General features: G+C 41.3%; 1 protein-coding gene across 4 annotated transcripts in view; it reads left to right on the forward strand.

Annotated features, from left to right (window-relative positions):
- Positions 1–21,718, forward strand: part of CNOT7 (CCR4-NOT transcription complex subunit 7) — a 36,536-nt gene that overhangs the window by 8,000 nt on the left and 6,818 nt on the right. For all 4 annotated transcript variants that reach the window (XM_045017666.1, XM_045017667.1, XM_045017669.1 and 1 more), the window contains exon 5: positions 16,084–16,228. In XM_045017666.1, coding sequence (XP_044873601.1) covers positions 16,084–16,228 — 145 coding nt within the window. The remainder of the gene's footprint in view (positions 1–16,083; positions 16,229–21,718) is intronic.

The following is a 21,718-nucleotide window of genomic DNA, read 5'->3' on the forward strand; positions in this document are numbered from 1 at the left end:
CACCTGTCCCCTGATGAACCTCTGAGACTCCCATGCCTATCCAACTGCTGCCTGTCCCCTGACTGCCCCCCTGAACCTCCGCCCCATCCAACCCCCCCCGCTCCCTGTCCCTTGACTGCCCCCCGGTACCCTCTACCCCTTCTCCAACCCCCAGCCCCCTTACCGTGCCACTCAGACCAGCATGTCTGGCTCCATGCAGCTCCAGACACGTTGCTGCCATGCTCCCCCGTGGAGCCCACAGCCCCCCCAAGCACCTGCCTTCCAGATTTGAACACCTCAAAATTCAGGAGTGCTCAGGCTCAGTTTGGGCAGCTGTTACTTCATTTCTCCCAAATCAAATATATTGATCCACTGTAATTTGCTGTAGAAAAAGTAGGATAAAATTGAGCAAGAAATGCTTCCCAGTGGTTTTTAGGACTGAATTGCTATTTTCAACAGCCATTGCCTTTTTGTTTGTTTAAAAGGAAGACAGTGATATTGCATTGGCAAATTCCCCATAGAAAGAAAGAGTGGAACAAAAGAATAATAAAGGCACCTCAACTTTTCCTCATTTATGGAGGACAGTCTTATAATATGCATCCAGATATCCTCCAATCACACAAGCTGAAAAGTGTTCCACTTTACTGCAGCTCTGTAACCATATGGGAACCAATCCTGTCTGTGTTTTGTGCACATCCAAAATTCCTGCTGAATGACCCGCCCTGGGAACGAGTTACCAGTGACCCAGGGCTGGGGCGGCAGGAGGTGTGTAGGGGGGGGCACTGGTGGGGGGGGGGGGGAAGCCCAGGGCTGGGGCAGCAGCGGGGTGGGGGGAGGGCACTGGTGGGGAGGAAAGGGGGAAGCCCAGCGCTGGGGCGGCAGGGGGTGTGGGTGGGGGGAGAGCCCAGGACTGGGACAGCAGGGGGTACAGGGGGGAGCCCAGGGCTGGGACGGGGGGCAGCCAAATTTTTTTTTGCTTGAGGCAGCAAAAAGCCTAGAGCCGGCCCTGCCGGGTTCCCCCAGCCGCCAGAGCCCTGGGCCCTTTAATTTGCCTCTGAGGGCTCCCAGCCACCTCTTCAGCTGGGAGCCCCTGGTTGATTTAAAATCAAGTATCACCTCCCCACCCCCAACCTTCCTTTTTGGCCCACAGCTGTTTTGGTGGGGTGGCGCTGTGGAAGGAGGGTTTGTTTCCGCAGGGCTGGGCGGTCCTGGGGCGGGGTGTTTCTGTGGGGCCGGAAGGTTTCGGCCCTCAGCTGTTTTCTTTGGAGGAATGTGGCCCTCACTGCTTTACGAGTTGTGCAGGCCTGACTTAAACACTTTGAAAGAAAGTAGTAGCCTTTATGTTCTTGGCTGAGAGCATGTGGCCTCTCTAAAAGAACTAAATCCTTATGAATTATTATTTTGGACATACGTTATTTAGGATGACAATCATTAACTCAGTTGCAGCAATCAGCCTTTTTTGGGAGGTTTTTACTTGAGCTAAAAAAGTGAAAAGACTGAGGATTGTGTGCCCAGGAAAAGTGATGTTTTAAGAGTGCTCCTCCCATTTTACCACACAGCTTTATGAAAGTTTACATGGAAACACTTTGTTCTGCACATATGCTTTAGGCTATCTTGCGGACGAAAGTACATACTACTTGGTGTGCTTAGTTTATTGAAGAGTCATTATTTCTCAATGAGATGGAAGCTGTTGAGAAATAATGACAGCATATATACAGAAATATAGCATATAAATGAAGAGATCTGTGACTGAGTTTTGTTTGTTTGGATTGGTTTCTTTAGTTAGGAAGTGACCGTAATCAGATTTCAAATTCCATTATTCTGTGATGAGATGGAAGAGAATATATAGCAGGGTGGATTTGATTTAAATCATGATTTAAATCACTAGTTAGGAAGACTCAATTTAATCATGGATTTCTACATAAAAGTGCACTCTTGTTGGTTGGTATAACCTTAATACATATTTTTCACAACTCAGATGTAGGTTTCATTTTTCGACGGTACACACTATACATTTTTTAAAGTGATTTATTTTGAAAACTTTTCAGATTAATTTTACAGCTATATCAGAAAGTGAATGATTGTTTGGTTATTTCATTTACCAAAGGTAATTGAAGGAGATATTTATGAAGTCACTGGGAGGTGACCTATCTCCAATTCAACAGGTTAATCATTAATATTTGGAGGATTTTCTTGCCACGTTGTATTAGGAGGAGAACATCACCAGACAGACATTTAAATTGTTGTTTTAGTTAAATAAAATAATGTTATGTATTCTGAATTTTTTTCTTCAACAGCAAACTTATAATACTTTAACAAAACAAGCATATGAATTTTTTGAATTTAGTTAAACATTCAAGTTTTTTAAAATCAGATTTGTTTTTGTTAAAATAGTTTAACTAAAATAGTTAAAGGAAATCTTTTAAAAAAAATAATAAAGGAAAGAAAAGAAAAGAAAAACAAAAAAAACCCCAAATTAAGTCGACTGTCAGCCAGGTCAACATGAGAAATTGGCTTCTGCAGCTAACTCAGTTGTCTTCACCTTCATTTTCCTGTTTGTTCATAATCTGGAAAAGAAAAACAAACTTTCCTGCTTTTTCAGGTCCCAAACGATTTCTCAATTTGGAATGAATTAGTCCAAAGAAGAAAATATTCTTTCTACAATGGCAGAAGAAGCTATGGCTGTTAAAAGTGAGATTATCACTTCAATAGTCTCTGAATCCAAGTGCTAAAGTGACTTCCATCAGTTCACTGGTGTGACTTTTTCTTTAAAACCTCATCAGCAAACATATTTCTTGAATGGTTCACTCTTAGCTCTGAAGTTTATTATAGTCAGCATTATGGAGGGATGATTGCTGGATGTCCACATCATAGCCAACTCCTTTTCTTCAGCAGTTAAGGTTTGACCCTTTTACCGAGTATTGAGAATATTTGCAAGAAAATGAGCTGGAGATAGTGCTTGTCTCATTTGTTTTTTTTTAATGCCTGTAATTTAACTCTGTCATTGCATATTTCTCTTTTTAAGATCTCACTCAGTTCCTTCCAAATTTCAACAGCATCAGGAATAAAACAGCTATTCCCTGCATTTCATTCAAGGCTACAGAAATAAGCTTCGAGGAACTCAGCATGTGTTCAACATTTCTCTGAAGCCCAATATTGAGAACTTTGGCTGTGACAGTGCCATCTATTTTTTCACGATTTTGTTCAAACTTCTTATAAGATTAGACCAGTTCTTGTTATAGTGCTCAAAACAGTCCAGTACTGAGTTCCATCGTGCGTCTTGTGGGAGAGTTGGCTTGGTTCCTCCCACTTTTTTCAGAGCAACTGCTGCAAAGTGGTTGTTACGGAAGTATTTTGCAATTTCAACATCATTAGCCTTTATTTCTGGAACACTGAAGTCTTTGGCTAGGAAATGCATCAAATGAGCTCTGCAACCATATGTTGTTAGCTTGGGACTCTCTTCTAAATTTCTTCTCATCTTGGATACATTTGCAGCATTGTCTATGACTAAGCTGCGTACTAGACATCTGAATTTTTTTCAGTTTGCTATAGCTTTTACTGCTACTTCTATAAGTATTCTGCTGTGTGTGCATTTCCTGATGTATCAATTATTTTTGTAAGGAAGACATTCCCTTCTTCGGTTGTCACACAAGCACATACAACAGGATTATTGTGGACATTGCTCCACCCATGAAGACTCAGGTTAACAATTTCACCCTTTAGACCTTTTGCACACTGCTCAGTTTCTCTTTCATACACTTTATCCAGCAATTTGCCTGCGACATCTGCTCTGTTGGGTGGACTAGTATCCTGGTCTTAATGACTGAACCATCTTAATGAAGCGTGGGTTCTCAGTCATGCAGAAAGAAGAGTTTGTTGCATAAACAAACCAGGAAATTTTTTCATCAGTTACCTCTTTTTGTAATCTGCTGGTTCTTATCACAAACTTATCTATGGTTGTATGTGGATGGTGGAGATTTTTTTTTCTTTTTGCTACAGGTGATATACTGTGACTAGGTGACATACGTGATGTGACTGAAACACTATCATTGGCAGATAACTCTGAAACTATAGAAAATGATGGTGATCTTGAAGGTGGATATTCTTCAGAATCCCGTAGGTTGAGGATGGATTCTTCTAAACAGCATGAATCAGTGCAGTTATTTAATTATTACCACCATACTGCTCATTTAGTATTACTCATTGCATTCACTGACACTCAGTACTACTTTAAAGGTGAAATTGTAAAAGGAAGATCTGCCTATTTATTTTTTATTACAGCTGCATCTAAAATGATAATACCATAGAGTAACAACTATATTTTTTGCTCAAACATGAGAATTCAAGAATAGTCTAGATGGAAGACAGGCAGTCCTTAAGAAAGAAGTATGAAATAAAGAAGTTTACCAACCTGAAGATCCTGCATGTTCAGACATGTTCCTTTCATCATCTTCAACACAACTTCTTCCTGAGAAGGAACACTTCTCATAATGTTGTTTCATTCGGGCGACCAGGCCTTGCATTTCTTAGTTGTGCTGTTTGCATTTTGCATGCATGCCTGTCTTACCCACAGGTAGAGGAACTTCATTCAAATATTCCCAAACTGGGTCTCTTTTACGGCCTGTTGCGATTATAGGTTTTCCCTTCTAGTGAGAGAATGGTATGGTAGATCTCAAATCAATGAAGGCTACAGTCAGAAAGACCTCAAGACTTCTGGAATATGCTGCTCAAACAGTTTCACTTTTGTTTCTACTGCCTGTCCCTCCCTTCTCACATTTATCTCCAGACTTCTCCTTGTCCAGATCTATTCTGCCCCAACAATCTTCTATTCATTGAACTTTTTGAAACTTTGCACTTTTAGAGAGAGGTAAGGGATTGACTCCATGTACAGAAATTTGCAGAGGGACAGAGGTGTTATTTCTCACCTCTATATAATTTTTATTTATTTATTTAAAAACATTTTTGCGGTTAACAAGCATGTTATCTCTGGCCACGTTGCGAACTGCAAACTAAGCATCTCTGATTGTATCTTCTAGACTGAGTCCCATTGAGTAGATAGAAAGATTAACCTAAATAATCTATACGGAAGCCCCTGGAACCACGTAAGATTGGGTCCCTAATCCATGAACTATTGGAACTCATTTACAAAATCTTTCTTAAACATTACATGAATATATTGTCTCATACTATAGAATTAGAATTTATAATCCCTACTCCATGATGAGATATCACTGAGTTTTAATTAAGATACATTATAGCTACAAAAGCATTTTAGCAAAAAAATCCGATTTAAATAAAAAAAATCCGATTTTTTTTAATTTAAAAAAAAAAGCCGTTGATTTTTTTCCACCCTTATATATAGGTGGTAGGGGGAGTGGATAGAGAGAATTCTTTTTTTTCCAATGGCGAGAGGGGGATAAGAAGACTTTTTCAGCTTAAGATGCCCGATAGATTGTTTATCTGTACAGTGGTTCCCAAACTTTAACAACCCGCGAACCCCTTTCACTAAAATGTCAGGTCTCATGAACCCCCTCCTAAAAATGAATATTTCCAGGGATTTTCTCTTTTACCTCAATATAAATTATAAAAGCAGTGATCTTGGAAATATAAAATTTGTTTTTATGACATGCTTACTACACACTATTTATTAATTATTAGTTGTTATAGTATTTTTATTACATTATGAAAATGGCAACTCTTCCAAGATATCACTTTTGTAGCTTATATCTCTTTTGATTAAGCCTGTTATAAGACAAGGCTCCTATCAGAGGCGCCAATAGGAAAAAAAAGGGTGAGGGGGCAAAACCCCCGTGCACCCTAGGGTCTGGGCGGGCACTGCCAGAAAAGTGTGGGGGGAGGGCACGGGGAAAAAAGGGGAGGGACCCGCCCAGGGGTGCACCGACGCAGGGGCGGCACATGACTCTCATTGCCGCCCCCCGCCGTACTGGCGCCTCTAACTCCTATGTTTCATCAAGGAGTATCAGATGTGAAATGGCATGAAGGTATTTAAGAAGGAAACTCAAAGAGTTCCTCCTACACAAGCATTCAGGTCTTGAGCAACAATGCACATTACAACAAAGCTTAAACATGATCTTCATAATAATTTAAAAACACTAGCAGCCTATTTAATTTAAAAAACAGCAAAAAATATCCACCTCCATTTCCATTTCTTCTAAGGAGTCTTGAAGTTTGAATCTCCTCAGTGTGATAAATAGGCTTGCTTTCATCTGCTTAGCTTTTGGAAGTCCCCAAGGCTCCGGGCTGCTGACCCCATTAGCTGCCCAGGGTCCCTATGGAGAGCTCTGTCCGCCATTAGGGAATTTTTTTCCCGAGAACCCTCTGTAACATTTGGTGAACCCCCACGGGTTCATGAACCCCAGTTTGGGAACCACTGCTGTAGTAGGAACTGGTTCACTGCTCAATGTAAATTACTCCTGGGGGAATTCTGCACCAAAAAATTAAATTCTGCTCATGATATTTTAAAATTCTGCAATATTCTGAATATTTTATTTGTCAAAATAACACAATATAATCATGCCAGTTTCAATTATTTTGGGAATTTATTTCAAAATATCTTTCAGAAAGTATGTCTGTAACAATAGAGATTTAAAAAAAAAAGATTCTGGTACTTTTTTTTTTCTTTTAAACAAATAGATTCCTTACTAGGCATATTAATACAGAACTTATTTATTTATTTAATAAGTAACTGAGTAATTTATTTAATTTAGAATACTGAACTGTATTTCCTGCACCCGTCTGAAGCAGTGCAAAGGCATGGGAGTGTCAGGGGTAATGGAGGAACCAAGCGAGAGGGAGGGAGCCTGGAGTGAACCTGGAGGGTTGCTGGGTGTGGTTGGGAGAAGTATGGAACAGGTTTTTTGGGGAGAGGGTTAGGATTGTTAAGGAGATGGAGAGCTTACCCTATGCACACCCTGGCGGATCCCAAACCTTTCTCATTCAGTCAGGCACATCTACCCCTGTCCCCTCACTCCCCCATCCTGATGGGTCCCTGCAGCCTCCTCCCCATGTGACCATGCACCCCCACTCCCATTCAGCCTCTGGCTCAATGCTGTCACCCCACTAGCACCTGAGCCCATGCTCCAGTTTGTCCCCTCCCACTAGCCATTCTGAGTTCCCGTCTGTGACACCCTCCCCCCCCGCCTGCAGCACCATGTGCCCTACTCTGTCCTAACCTGGCTCTGTGGGTAGGGTGTTGTGATGAATTTCTACTCCTGGGGGAATTCTGTTCCACTGCACATGCACAGACATTTTTCCCCCACAGAAAATACGTTCTGCCCCAGAAGTGCTGCAGTTCCACCTTTTGCCCACCAGAAGCCACCATGGTGCCAGAACAGCCAATAGCATTAATGCAGCAGGCTGTTTGGTGCCACAGTGGCCTCTGGTGGGGTGGGTAGGGTGACCAGATGTCCCGATTTTATCGGGACTGTCCCGATATTCGCTTGTTTGTCCCGCGTCCCGATCGATGTTCGGTCGGGACATGGGACAAACAAGCAATTTTGCCCTCTGCTCCGGAGGGACTCTCGCTCCCCACCCCGCAGTCCTGCTACCTCCTTCCCCCATTGGACCCCTCCCCAAATCCCCACCCTGGCCCCACCCCCTCACTGCCCCATTGGATCCCTCCCCAAATCTCTGCCCTGGCCCCGCCTCTTCCCCAAACACGCCACATTCCTCCTCCCTCCCAGGCTTGCGCTGATCAGCTGTATGGCGGCGCAAGCCTGAAGGGAGGGGGTGGCCCCCCCAGCACTCACCCTGCGAACTGCTCCAGTCCAGCTTCTGGCGGCGGCGGCGGTGGGGGGGCGCTCCGGCGGTTTTTTTCTCCGCCGCCCCCCGCGTCCCGATATTTCATCTTTGTCACCCTAGGGGGCGAGGCGTGGAGCTCCAGCGGCCGGGTTTTGTTTTTTTTCCCACTGGAGGGAGGGGAGAAGTGGAGACGGAGCAGAGGCAAGCTGATGGGAGTGGGACGGGGTATGGAGCTCCGGCAGGGGGGGGGTTGGGGTTTTTTTGCTCCGCTCCCCCCCCCCCCCCCGTCCCGATATTTCACCTGTGTGATCTGGTCACCCTAGGGGTGGGCAAGAAGCAGAACTGCATCACTTCCAAGGCAGACTATATTTTCTGCGGAGGGGGGGAATTCTGTGGCAGTAGTGCAGAATTCCCCCAGGAGTATGCAAGTGCAACCCTGAATGTAGCATGCAAGTTGGAAAGCAGCATTCTTTTAAATGCTGGTATTCTATTGGAATGCCAAGGTCCCATAGGGGATGTACTTGAGATATAGAGCAGTATTAAGGAGCATTTTAAGCCAGGTGCCTGATATGGTACACTGAAATGCTGGTTAATGTGTGAAACCTTAGATCCCTGCACTAAACAAAATGTCCATCTAACAAAAAATCCCAGATAAAATAGTTGAGTTCCAAGTAGCTGAAAGTTGCAAGTGCCGAAAGTTCTGAAACTTGCACCCAGTGTGATAGATACAGTATGATTATAGAATTGTGGGGTGTCCATTCAGTAGGCTTTGGTTTGATAACCATATTTGGCTTGTATTTCACTTGTCTGCTGTTTGACAGTAGTCTGTGTAAAGCTTGAATATAGCAATGAGCATGTTTGAACAGATTGAAAGTGTGGATGACAAATTAGAAAGTAAAGGATATTCTTGAGTCAGCTCCAGAATTTCTTGTGCATGTTCAGATTGGCGTTGCATATTAGAAATTTGCCATAATGATCAGGTAAAATATCCATGATACCTAAATACATGCAGCTCTTGTTTCATAGATGTCAAAGTATCTTTTAGAGAAGTAGTGCTAGCCCCATTTTATAGATGGGCAAACTGAAGTTCAGACCTGGGTAGAAAGGTCTTAAGACTCCTCCTGATCCAGCAGATGGCGCTTTCTCTTCTTTTTATGCAACATGTGCACAAGTAGTAATGAAAATAAATGTTTTCTCCAATTTGGGAAAATATTTTAAAAATTGAGTGGATAATAGATGTTTTAGATATCAGTGTTTATAGGTAATCATGCAGTTTGAAAAAAAAATTATATGAACAGCTTCTACTAATTTGCTAGCCACAGAACCATTTTTCTTTAAATTGCCTCCTCAGCTAAGACTGAGGCTTGGTCTATGCTACAGAGTTAGGTTGACATAAGGCAGTAACTAGGTCAGTGTCTAGACTACAGCCTTGCTCCTGCCAATGTAAGTGCCCAACTACACCGACGACATAACTCCATGTCCACGAGAGGCGTAGGGCTTGTGTCTGTGTAGACACTGCGTTCCTTACCTGGGCTGTTAGCTGTCTTGTTAATTTTATGGCTCCACTGAGCTGTGAAATTGACAAGAAATCTGGCTCCCCAGCTGGGCTGCTGTGTGGTCTCCGCTTCAAGCCAGGCTGCCACCCAGCCTCCCTGTTTGGGCTGCTGCCCGGGCTTTCCACTCCCCAGTGGAAGCCTTGCTGCTCCCTAAGGTCCCAGCTGGGCTCCTGGTGGGGAGATACATGGAACTGAGAGCCCTGGCTCTCAGCCACTCACACTGCCCCTCTTCAGTTGGTGGAAGCGCTCTGTGTGAGGGTATGCACCCCTGACAGAAGGAGGGTAGTATGGACATTAGCCATTGCAGTAATTACTGCAGTGGCTGTAAATCTGACCTAACATAGGTTGACTTAAGATTGTAGTGTAGACATGACCTGAGACTTAGTAGCCTGCATTTCAGCACAGCCACATGGAATATCCACTCTGGATATCACTCTGTGCACCTGCAGATCATTAAGATTTAGAATGAATAGCTTGAAGAAGTCCTATTTATAGCAGCAACAATAAGCAAATTTCAAATGTCTCTTCTTTATTCAATTATATGAATGCGTTTTCCAGCACAGAGTGGAACAGGAAATATAAACACTAAGCCTCTAAAAATATCTAAACAAAGTCTCCTTGTTAGTAGGAGTTTAAATCTTGCATTTGTGTAATGGACTTGTATAGTCAATTAAACACCAAAGCTAAATTTTGCTCTTGTAGCCAGCAGTGAATTTGAAGACTTGCTGCTGTTTAAATGCCCTCAACTTGTCTTAAATGTTGGCTCCTAGGCAATGGAACAAAGGCTTCCTAAAAATGTGACCGAAATATCTTAGCTGAGAATAAATAACTCTTTTACAGTCCTATTTTGTTTACCATACACAATGGTAACACACAATTAATGGTTAGTACAGGTTTTAAAAAGATAGGGAGAATCTTTATTCATCCTAAAATACTGATACTTTGTTCTTAATTGAGAACAAAAGAAACCTCTTTTCAGTATTTATTAGTTCATGATTTTCAAATAATTGAGAGAATAAAAAAAATCTAACAAAGAATGGAGCCAAAAGCATACTAGTGCAAATGTGTATACAAGGGAGGCAAAGCCATTATGACACTAAATCTATTGATAATACTGAGTTTGAAGTTAAAGGAATAATAAGTGTATTTTGTCCCCAGAAAGAGGGAATGAAGAGCATGTAGGTAGCATACAATTTTAATATTTTTCTTTATTTTGAACACTTACAGATATCAACAACTGCTGTGCTTATACTTATCAGTCTTTTGGCATTAATATAGAAGATTTAATATAGATGAGAGATCTACAGGAATAGTGAGGAAAGCTCTTAAATACTGAGAAGGAGCTATTTCAGGAGACTATAAAGATTTTTGAACAATACTTTTAAAGAATCCATTGATTCTTCTTTGGAGACTTAATCTTTGGATATGTTTTGAATTACAGCTACAACTAATCAGGAGACCAGGCTCCTGATCTGTTTACAACATGATTTGCAACTACTAGTGTGACTAGGACCTGTCTGTCTTAAGTGTCCTGTAACTGGCATAAATCCTTGGATGGGTGTTGCAACAGGATTGAGGACAGCTGTGTTTCAGAGAACCCCCAACTCAGTTATGTTTGTAGTGAACACTGACCCTAACGTAGATCTCACCACCATCTTTGGTCTGGTCTACAGCAAAGCTGAAGTGATGTAGCTATGTTGGTTAAAAGTATGGGGAAAATCACATCGGCTAACTGATGTTATACTGGCAGAAACCATAGTGGAGACAGGTATACTGGCAAAACTCTTTTTGCTGGTAAAGCTTATTTCATTTAGGGAACTGGTATAAGTTATACAGGCAAAAGAGCTGTTTTGCTGGTATGAGCTGTCTCCCCATTGGGAGGATTGCCAATATAGTTATTTTTGGAAAACCTTGTCTAGTGTAGACAAGGTCTTGGAGTCAGGAAATTTTAGTCACCTAAGAGTAAGCAAGTATACTCAAGACCTGATCTTGTGAGGTGCTGCTCACTGTCACAGTTCAGAGCAACTGCACTTGTATTTCCCCTTTGTGGTCCAGCAATGGCACTCTTTTTTAGGCTCTGGCTCCCAGACATTGCATCCCTTGAGCCGAGTCCCGTGTTTGTCTTCCTCCCTAATCTTTTTCAGGCTGCACATTTCCCTACCTACACTGTTATTTCCAGCAAGCCAAACTGTCTGTCTATGCCAGTGCCTGCTCTTTGCTTACTCTTTGAAGGCTATGAACAACATAATTGCCAGCAGTTATGAGTTACCACATAAGCAAGCACATTTATTCTTAAGGTGAAAGCATTACAGAGAAGATATGTTAAAACAATAAAAGTTGCTACACACATGCTTACCGGGTCACCCACCAGTCTTTTATTCCAAAATATGTAGTTTCTGGATACCAGAACTTGTAAATAGGTATTCACTTGATTTCCCCCCCGCCCATATGGTTCCTATCTTTCAGCGGAGGGAAGTATTCTCTTTAAGGGGAGATCCAAAGACATGGTGTGTGTGTTCACTCTGAGTTTACTGGGACCATTTTTTAGTGTCTTGAGATATTGAGCACCTACAATTGGGGGTGGGGGGAGGAGGTGGAAAGGGATAGCTCAGTGGTTTGAGCATTGGCCTGCTAAACCCACAGTTGTGAGTTCAATCCTTGAGGGAGCCATTTTGGAAACGGGGGTAAAAATCTGTCTGGGGATTGGTTCTGCTTTGAGCAGGGGATTGGACTAGATGACCTCCTGAGGTCCCTTCCAACCCTAATATTCTATGATCCTATGAATTCTCATTAGTACCTCTCAAGATGATGCTCTGAGAGTCAATATCTTAACTTTGCATCTTGTTTCCTTGATATTCGCTATTTTGCAAATTGATTTTTCAAAGATACCTCTGAGAGTTCCATGGAGCAAAGCTGGGACCTGCTTCTCCGTCACAGTGGACAACCAGTGTTTTCTGTTGACTATAGGCATTCTCCGGTGTTGCAGTGGTGATGTGTGTTAAATGTATCTGGTCCTCCAAAACAAATTAGTCATTTTTAAGGGACACTGCTGACTTCAAAAAGTATTTGTGTACATATTTTGTACTTACTGTAGTTCCAAGTAACCCCTAACATAGCAATAATTTCTGTGTGTGCACATCTGACATCATTTCATGCATAATTAATTTTACTGTTACCCCTGTATAGTCAGTACTTTTTGGAACTTTTACGCAACTTTATTTCAAAGCTCATTTTTAATAAGCTCGAAGGAAAACTATTCAGGAAGCTGTCTCTGGATTACTAACAGCTTCAGTGGCATCCTGACATAGCACTAAGTTATTGTGCAGCCAGAGGCTCATACAGACACCAATACGGGATGCTTTCCCAGGGCTATCAGTTTGTATATACTGCAGCTTCCCCACAGAGCGCCAGTAACTTTGCTAAACCAGAAGAGGAACAGCAACGTCAAAGATGGGTAGTGGAGTGTTTCTTCTGATAAATAAAGGGGCCTAAATAAAATCCTGAAACACAAACCCCTGTTGTAGTCAGTAGGAGCTAGAAGCACTCAGCATGACAATTACAACACAGCAGTTCTAGTCAAACCATAGAACAGCGTGAATGCTAATTTTTAGGATAGTTAAGTTGCCTGGGCGTTTGCATGGTGACTCCCTCAACAGTCATATAGGTTAAAACTTAACTTCAGTACATTCTTGTTGTACGGAGTAAGGGAAAAAAAGTTGTTCTGTTAAATTCTCTCCAGCAAGTCTTGTGTAAACAAGTGAGCTCCCCAAGAATTCTCTGATGTTCAAAACCTTGCAATTCGCGGTGGCCACTGAATTTTGCTAAGATCAATTAAACTGTCAAGTAGGCAGCTACTTTCTAGTCCAGAAATAGAACTTTCCATTCTTAAAATGGGATAAAGCCTTTCCAGCCTCTCTAGCTTTTGATATTTCTCAAACTGTCTATTGGTAGCTTGAGAAAAGCATTTAATGCACAGTTAATTGGCTATTTAAATTTTTCTTTCCTTTGCCATTACTCAGGGGGAAAAAAAGTATGGGCTTTTCTGATCTTTTCAGAAACTTTTGGTTCTCAGTCAGTTGCCTACAGCTAGCTGTGCTCCTTTAAAATATATGGTTGTGTGCATACGTTGCCATATAACTTCAGGGATTGTGGCTAGATGTAGACATTGTAACTTTGAATGATTTTGTTAGCTAGGATAAAAATATAGAAGGAATGAAAGCCCTCGTTTCAGGAGGTAAACCACTAATTGCTGGGTATTTGAAAGAAACTTCCCTAATGGGCAAGTAATTACATAATTCCTCATTAGGGGTTTTTTTGTGCCTTCCTCTACTGTGTCCAGCACAGGCTACTGTCTGATATGGATTGCCAAGCTAAGCTAACCATAGGCTTGATCTGGAATGGTAATTGTTATGTTCTATAAGTGGTGGAGCTTAGTAACCACCACAAGTGTAGTATAAAGGCATTGTATAGGATGGCTTGAAACTTGTACTGTGGCTTGTGAAATGCAGTCTGTGATGGTTGTCATGGCCACATTTGGGAATGTGTATAAATACTTCAGATTTATTGAATGTGTGAGAGAGATTCACAGGTGGTGAACTGACCAAAACTAGCCTATGTTTCTTGTCAAGAAGCAGATGTCTGATTTAAATATCCATGTACTGGGAGGGGGTAATCCACACTATTGAACATTCCACTGTTAACACTCCTGGTGTGATTTGCCGCCACCCCGTTCTCCGTGAGGGCCCTGGAACAAACTGCATCACTAAAACCACAGGAATACCTAAAAGAAACCGTTTGTTTGCTACCGCAAACTTCCATCATTTATTTTGGGGAAGTTCTATGGCCTGCATTATACAAGAGGTCAGACTAGATGATCAATTCATAATAGTCCCTTCTGGCCCATTGTTGCAAGCCTGATACTCTAGTCCCCCTCAGCACAAAATCAGTACTTCTTTGCTTTACTCTTCTTATAATGGGTGTGGGGGGAGTGGGGGGAGAAAAGAAGAGGGTGGGTGGGTGCCTGTGGAAAAACAAAAGTTCAGATACTAAACTGTATAATAACTGTCCATCTGTAGTGGAAGCAGAGTTCTGGTGCAGCCTCAGTTGTTACAGGGGATCAGACTTAACTGTAGCATTATTTCAGTGATTTCCTGATTGCTACCTACAATCTCTACAGGGGCCCAATTTTCCTTAATCCCTGAGCATTCTCAGGCTTCAGTTCTTGATGTCATTTCCCAGGTTTTTAAGATTTTCTTTTTAAATACTTTATTTTGCTAGTGTGAGCAAAAGAAACTGCTTTTATGATCTCAAGTCTAGCTGTTAAGCAATCAAGCTGACTATTCTGTATTTTTATGCTATTGGTCTCAGTTAAAACTCCCGCCTTTACAAGCCAGGGAGCAAAGGAGTCAATCTTCTGCTGTAAATTTTGGATTGCAGCCTCAAAAGGACAGCTGAGGTAATGGGAACCTCAGGTGCTGTGTCTGTCTCCTTCAAACAACTAGAAATCTATGGTAGAATATGAGAAACCCCCTTGGGAGAACCATAGTTAGCTTTACCTTTTCTTGTCCTCCATTAGTGGAGTTTAAGAAATGACCTGTTCTTCCCTGGTGTTGCTGTTAAGGATTTTCTGGTCTTTTCTCCCTTTAGGCAGTATAACAGCAAGATCATAAAGATGATCAATAATGTACAAATAGGGTGATACAAAATCCTATAAAAGAGCATAACTTCACTTGAACCAGGGGAAAGTAGCATTCAAGATAGAAATGAATAATGCAAATTAAAACTCCTGCATCTGAAATCCGGGCTCCATGCAGGTATGGGCATCCAGTGTCCAGGAACACAATGCAGGATTAGAGCCTTGTTCAGTAATATCAGCCGAACAAACAGTCCTGCCTCAGCAAATTTGCATCTTGTTTGTTTTTTGGGTTAGTCGCCAAAAGCTCCAGTCAAGATAGTACAGCACAGAAGGGCTCCAAACATACAAGAGGTACTCCCTGCCCCAAAGAGCTTACAGTCTAACTCTCTCCGCATGCAGTAGCCCTTGAACCCAATCAATATATGTATTATTTTTATTTATATAAATTAGTTTAGAAAATTCCCCTGTCAACTATCTCTAAAATAAGTGTATAACAGTATTCTCTCAACATGTTGAATTTGCAGCTAAAGGGTAAATGAACTAACAACTGTATCAAGGGTTTCCAATAACAAGATGTAGAGGCAGAAACTAAACTCCTGCAGAACCCAGAGGAAGGGGAACTATGTGCAGCCTTACCTAGAGAGGGTGTACTTGCACACTTTAGGTTCTGGCAGCAGTAGAAATCACTTACTTTCATCCTTTACTGTCTCATCATCAGAAACTTTCAATGCATATGAGAGGAGCCAGCTTGATATCTGTCCATTATACATTCTGAGAATAGGTCCAGTGATGGCAAAGTAGTGTCTCCTTCATAATGCTGCCCTGACAGTGTTTCTGCAGGAAAGTCTTCATGTTCATTCAATCATTTGGGCTCCTTGCAGAGACTGCCAACACGGATTCCAGTTTTGATAGTTTTTATGATGGTGGAAACTTGTCCTCTGCAAACTGCAGTGAGAACACCTGTGTTTCTCTGCTGTTAATATTTTAAGAGTCACATGATCCTCAATTTTTGGTTAAATTTATGTATAAAACACCTCCCTATCTTTTGTTTTTAATTTAAATTTAACTAATTGGAGACTTGACATTGGAGATGAGAAGGATTTTTTTTGATTATCTGCCTGACTTTGTTTTGTATATGTGATTAATTTGCAGTGGTTATGACTTTGGCTATCTAATCAAAATCCTGACTAACTCTAATTTACCTGAAGAGGAGCTGGACTTCTTTGAGATACTCCGATTGTTTTTCCCCGTCATTTATGATGTGAAGTATCTCATGAAGAGCTGCAAAAATCTCAAGGTAAATGATTTGATATCTGGTTCAGAACAGAATTTTCTAAGATGGCATTTTTTCCTACTGAAAGAACATATATGGCATCTGTTCACTGTCCTCTCTGGCAGTGAGCTCTACCTTGATGGTATTATTTGTTAACCATTAGTCTAATCAATTTTGTGTATTTGATATATAAAAAGTTACTTATGAAATGTAAGAGGCAGGGAGGAGGACACATTTTTGTTCTTCTGTTAATTTAAAAATTAAAAACCAATCCCATTTATTGGCAGCTTCATAGATCTATGCTGCCAAATGATAGACCCATGTTCGGAGGAAGTTGCATCTTGCTGTTAACTTCTCAGACTGTTAGAATGATGGGTGTGCCCTATGAGAGCGGGGTATTAATGACACACTCTTGCATCATTCCTCACTGTTCAATCCACTGAGGGGCTGCAGTTGTGATAAGGTGTAGTGAAAAGTGACTTTGGTGTGAAGGGATGGAATGGCTAGACCTGAAGGTTGCCCTGTAGGCAAAGATGAGTAATGAGAGAGATGCTCAGAGCCAACTCATGACTTCTAGAAAAATAGGGTTAGAAACTAACCTCTCAACTCAAGCCAGTTGGGCTATTAATTGGCTTGTTCTATTAGGCATAAAATTTGGAGAAGATTTGATTGGCCTGGAGAATGAATGTGAACTGGAAACAAATGTATGAAGGGAAGGACATCAAAAAGAGATGCTGCTGGGATTTACAGCCACACTTGCCAAAGAAGGCCACGTATCTGGACTGGTTTTGAAATGAAAGGGGCACAGCTCATCCGAGGCAATAGGTGGCTCACTGTTTTGATGGAAGGCGACACAGAACACTCTGGGTTTTCTAAATGAGAGCACGTGGAAACTGGACATGGACTGACTGTAGTGAGGCCACCTCCTGAGTACAGGGATGGTATGCCACTCTTTAGCTCAGAATGCTGAGCAAGTGATTTAGACGATGCTGATGAGCTTGAATTTTGTGAGGCTATGCAGGTAAAGGACATGTACTTTTTAATGAGGATCTTACTGCTGACTATGAAGAACATAATTTCCACCATCTCCTATGCTAATCAGTCTGCACTGGAAGTGTCGAAGTGGGTGGATGGTCTTTTCCGACTATCAGGAAAAGCATACTAACCCAGTATCTGGTCAGGAGTTTTGCATCCCAGCAGCAACCCTCAGCACCTGAGTAAAGAATGTATATTGGGGGACATCTAATTGACACTGGGTTTCCATTGGGACCATGATAAGTAATTAAGTAGTTGGCAAAACTGCAGAAGTCAGCAAAATTGTGCACCCTCATGGACTGAAACAAAACCTTTGCTGCTTATATACAGTTGTTTTGCCCCAAGTACTAAATGTGTAATCCGCCCTTATGGACTTGTGGGGGGAATTAACAAATGTAACAGCTTCTGTCATTAGAGCTTTGTGGTAATGGCAACTAAACTGAAGACCAATTATGAAAGGAAGGGGGGAGATGGGGACTATCCTGGTCTTCCAAACACCATTGCTGAAACAGTCCCATTGCTGTCAACAGCAGTGAAATGCTGCCAGTTGTGTAGACCTGTCCCAAACTGAGAACAGCTGGTGTGTCTTCGGAAGTCAAATCATTAATACTTGCATGTACTGTTGCCTGAATGAATTTCTTTGCTTTTTTTTTTGTTTATAATTCTATTAAATTGCAGTGAATTGAATTTCTGTACTGATGTCCTTTATTGATTGGTGCAAGCTACTCTTGTTGGTCACTTCATTTTATTAGAGACACTTGATTTTCCTTGGACACATTATGGTGCTGATGGTCAGCCCTGGGGCCTGAAACCCGCTCTATAGAATTGTGTGGATGGTGGTTGCAGCCATTCTGTAGAATTACCTCCTGACTCCAGCAGAAATACTATAGAAAGAGTATAGTTAGTTGCTGTGGCTCATATACAGCACTACTCCTACTCTGCATCTTCTGTTTGGTGGGGACCATGGTGCAGCTGTAGCCTGGTGACCAATAGCAATACAGTTTCTTCCCTAAAGAGGAAGAATGGTTCAGTGGTTGGAACAATAGCTGGGGACTTGAGACCCAAATTCAGTTCTCTACTCTTCCATAAACTGCCTGTGTGTCTGGAGGCAAGATATTTAGTCCCTCTGAGCTGCAGTTTCCCATCTGTGAAATGGGAATAGTAATACCTCCCTGCCTGATGAGATGTTGAGGATAAATACATTAATGATTGTGAGAGGTTCAGATTCTGCAGTAATGGAGGACCAATAAATACCTTAGCTAGACAGGTAGATCCTGACTAAATTTAGTGGTGGGGTGGGGCTTGGGAAGCTGCACAGAGTAGTTAACACACTGTACCAATGTCCTGAGATTTGTGGAGTTGGGCTTGGGTTCCTCATTGATCTTGGGCCATCATCCGTGGTGATGTGGGTACAGAACCAACCTGCTAACCTGTCTGTCTCAAAGGAATGATGCATTTAAATATTTAGAAATATGTTTTCTTTTCCTTCTTGTGGTTATTTATATCTAAGGAGAGGGAGGGCATGATTTGACCTATAGTTTATAAAGCATTTTTGGTTCTCAAGGTTATATTAAAAACCTTTTGATCAGCACTGCCTTAATCTGGAGGGTTTTTGTTTGTTTTTTTAAAAAGTGACTTAGAGAAGAGAGGCTCTGTATCCCATAAATAATCTCCAGAGAGATCCAGTGTTTCCCTTGTATTTCCAACAGTTGTACACTATTTTGTGAGACAAACTTTTAGGTACCCTTTTTGGAAAATTTTGGCCAGTATCCACACTGAAGGGGGGATGCTTTCACCCTGTCCTGAATTTTTTTCTAGATAAGTGTTACACAGATTGCAGGGGCTGGAATGTTATATTTCCACATTTTTCCTTTTTCTTTGCAATGGGTAGATTTAAGACACAGGACATTCAAGCTAAGTTAGAATTGATAGGTATGCTGTCTCACAGCTAGCAGTACCCAGTGATGAGAGAAGTGATCTTCAGCTACTGTCTAGTCAGGAGGGCATGTGGCTTAAAAGGGATGTGTGGGTTTTAAGAGGGCCCAGTTTTTAATTAAGCTTGCTTCTAATAGCAATCCACATTAATGCTATGGGGAACGCTGCAAATGTCTATTCAGCAGCTCAGGTGTGCCCCTTCTTCCTTCCTACCCTTGTCCCCGTGGTGCTTATTTAAAAGGGGAAGTTAGGTCATAGTGCGAGTTGAAATGTATGCAAAATTCAGATTTGTAGCACAAACCAACAAAAATGGTAAAAGTGAAACTGACATTGTTACACTATAAAATATTTATATTACCCCACACATTTTCTTATCTGTCACATTAACACCTTGCATAATTAAAATGGAAATAATTTTTAAAATGTAGTTTTCACAACCTTACACTGTCTGCTCATTTTTCACATGTTGGATGATTTGAAATAAATTAGTTAGTTTCAATGTCAGGTTCTTGTGCCCTAGCACAATTCTGTAGTGTTTGGCTTGCAGATGCCACTTGGGAATGGCTTTATTAATAAAGTTTCCATTTGAATTAATAAAAAAAAAACCCCACTCATGGAAACATCCTTGTTGGCCTTAAGATTCATAGCTCGTTTGAACAATCTGCATTTTGGGCCAAATTTGACTTGGTTGAAGTTTAATCTTTAACTTGCAGTATTTCACCTCAGCCTCTTCTCCATCTCCCAAAATGGTTTGTGGGCAATGGAATTCAAATACTATAGGTTCTTTTTTTAATATTAAAAAGAACTTGCTTTGTGCTAGCTTCATTCCTGCCGTTGACTACTTCTGTGTTTTGGTTTCCCTTTTTTCAGATGTAAAAAATGTAGTGCATGCTAAAAGCATTTTGATGCTCTACCTAGTTTCAACCTATTGCTGGCAGAGTAGTGATCCAAAGCAGTCTGCCTGGCAACAGTTTCGCTATGCAGTATAGTGTTTCAAAAATTATTGTAAGGTAACTGATTTTCTCGCAGTTATTCAACCCTTTACGGACTGGTACGTCCACAATGTAACCTTGCACGTACCGTAACTATATTGTCCCCCAGGGATCAGTTTAGCGAAGTGTAGACTAACCTGTCTAAAGCTGAATTGATCTACAGAGAGGCTGCTTCTGCTTGTAGCACCATTATTGCTTTCTTGATACTAAAATGAATTATCTGAATTTATCAATACCTGTTTTGGGGATAATTGTAGGAGTAGGGATAGTCTGATTTGTTCAGTTGTGTGGCTTCTTTGTTTTTTAAATTTGACCATGAAAGTGTCTTTCAGGCATTTTCATTCTGTGGAACATTTCTCAAGATAGGACTCATGTCACTGGCAGCTCTCCTCCCAATCTCTCACCTGTTGCGCAACTGTAGTGTTATGAAGTTATATGAAAAAGTAGTGCTAGGGCAGGGTAAAGGAGTGAAAATGAAAATAAACTTGCTCGGATTAAATGGATACAGCTGCTCCATTAGTTCCCCTCCCCTATTGTAAATTTATGATATTCGTTTCCTCTCCCTGGATGTAAGACTTATATTTATTAGTTCCAAACATTTCCCCCATTGCCCGCAACCCCTAAAGACACTGATTTCTCCTAGTGCTTTGCTTTGGTTCTGTGTGTATGCACTACCTTGTCTATTTTGAGATCTTCTGCAAATTTGATTTAGTTGAATTTACACCAAAAATACACCCATGAAGGCACTCTGAGGGAGGAGAGGGGTGTGCTTAGTTGGTCAAAAAGCTTCTAGAACTCACAAATTCCCACTGGGTTGCAATTAACAGGAAGAAAAAATTATTGAAGACTGAAGGATACTTTACTGTTGTGAGATAAGCTGTGTAGACCACCAATGATCCATGCCCTACAATTAGACTCTCTCTGTAGAGCAGTTCCCAATTTTGAGCCCATATCTCGAGGAGCTTTAAGCACAGATGTGGCTTAAAATGTTTTCTTTAAAAATACGCTGTCAGCACAGTGCCTGTTAAAAGAAAGCTAATTGTGTGCTTATGGTAGCTAATAGCTTCTTGAACCTGGTTACACTGCAGTTCACATTACTTTTAACACAGATGTTTCATTTACTCTTTTATGGCAGTTAATAAAACCAATTAAAACATTGTTAATGATGGGTTGAATGTTAGCTTTTTCACTTTGTTCTTTTTTCCCCTCTTGAATTTTACAACTTCACCTGGGTTCAGGGTTCTCCACTAATTCCTAAGGTAGACCATTATCCTGGATTGCCTCTACTACTTTAGATGCTTTGAAGTTTTGGGGGAAGCGCAGAACCCTGAGCTTAGGTGTTGGCAGGTAAGTGAAGGAAAAAACTGTGTTTTTTAAATGAAAGCTAATTACTTTCAAGAGAAGTTGGAGTGCACATGTTTGTAGTGATTTGGATCTTAAATTGCTTTATGTTTGAAGTACCATTGTTCGTGTTTAAATTCTAACCCTAATAGAAAAGTAGGAAGTTAAAGAAACGACTTGATTTCTGAAACTGTCATGCTTCAGCAGCAGC

This window comes from Mauremys mutica, chromosome 5, assembly GCF_020497125.1.
Source record: "Mauremys mutica isolate MM-2020 ecotype Southern chromosome 5, ASM2049712v1, whole genome shotgun sequence".
Lineage (NCBI taxonomy): Eukaryota > Metazoa > Chordata > Testudines > Geoemydidae > Mauremys > Mauremys mutica.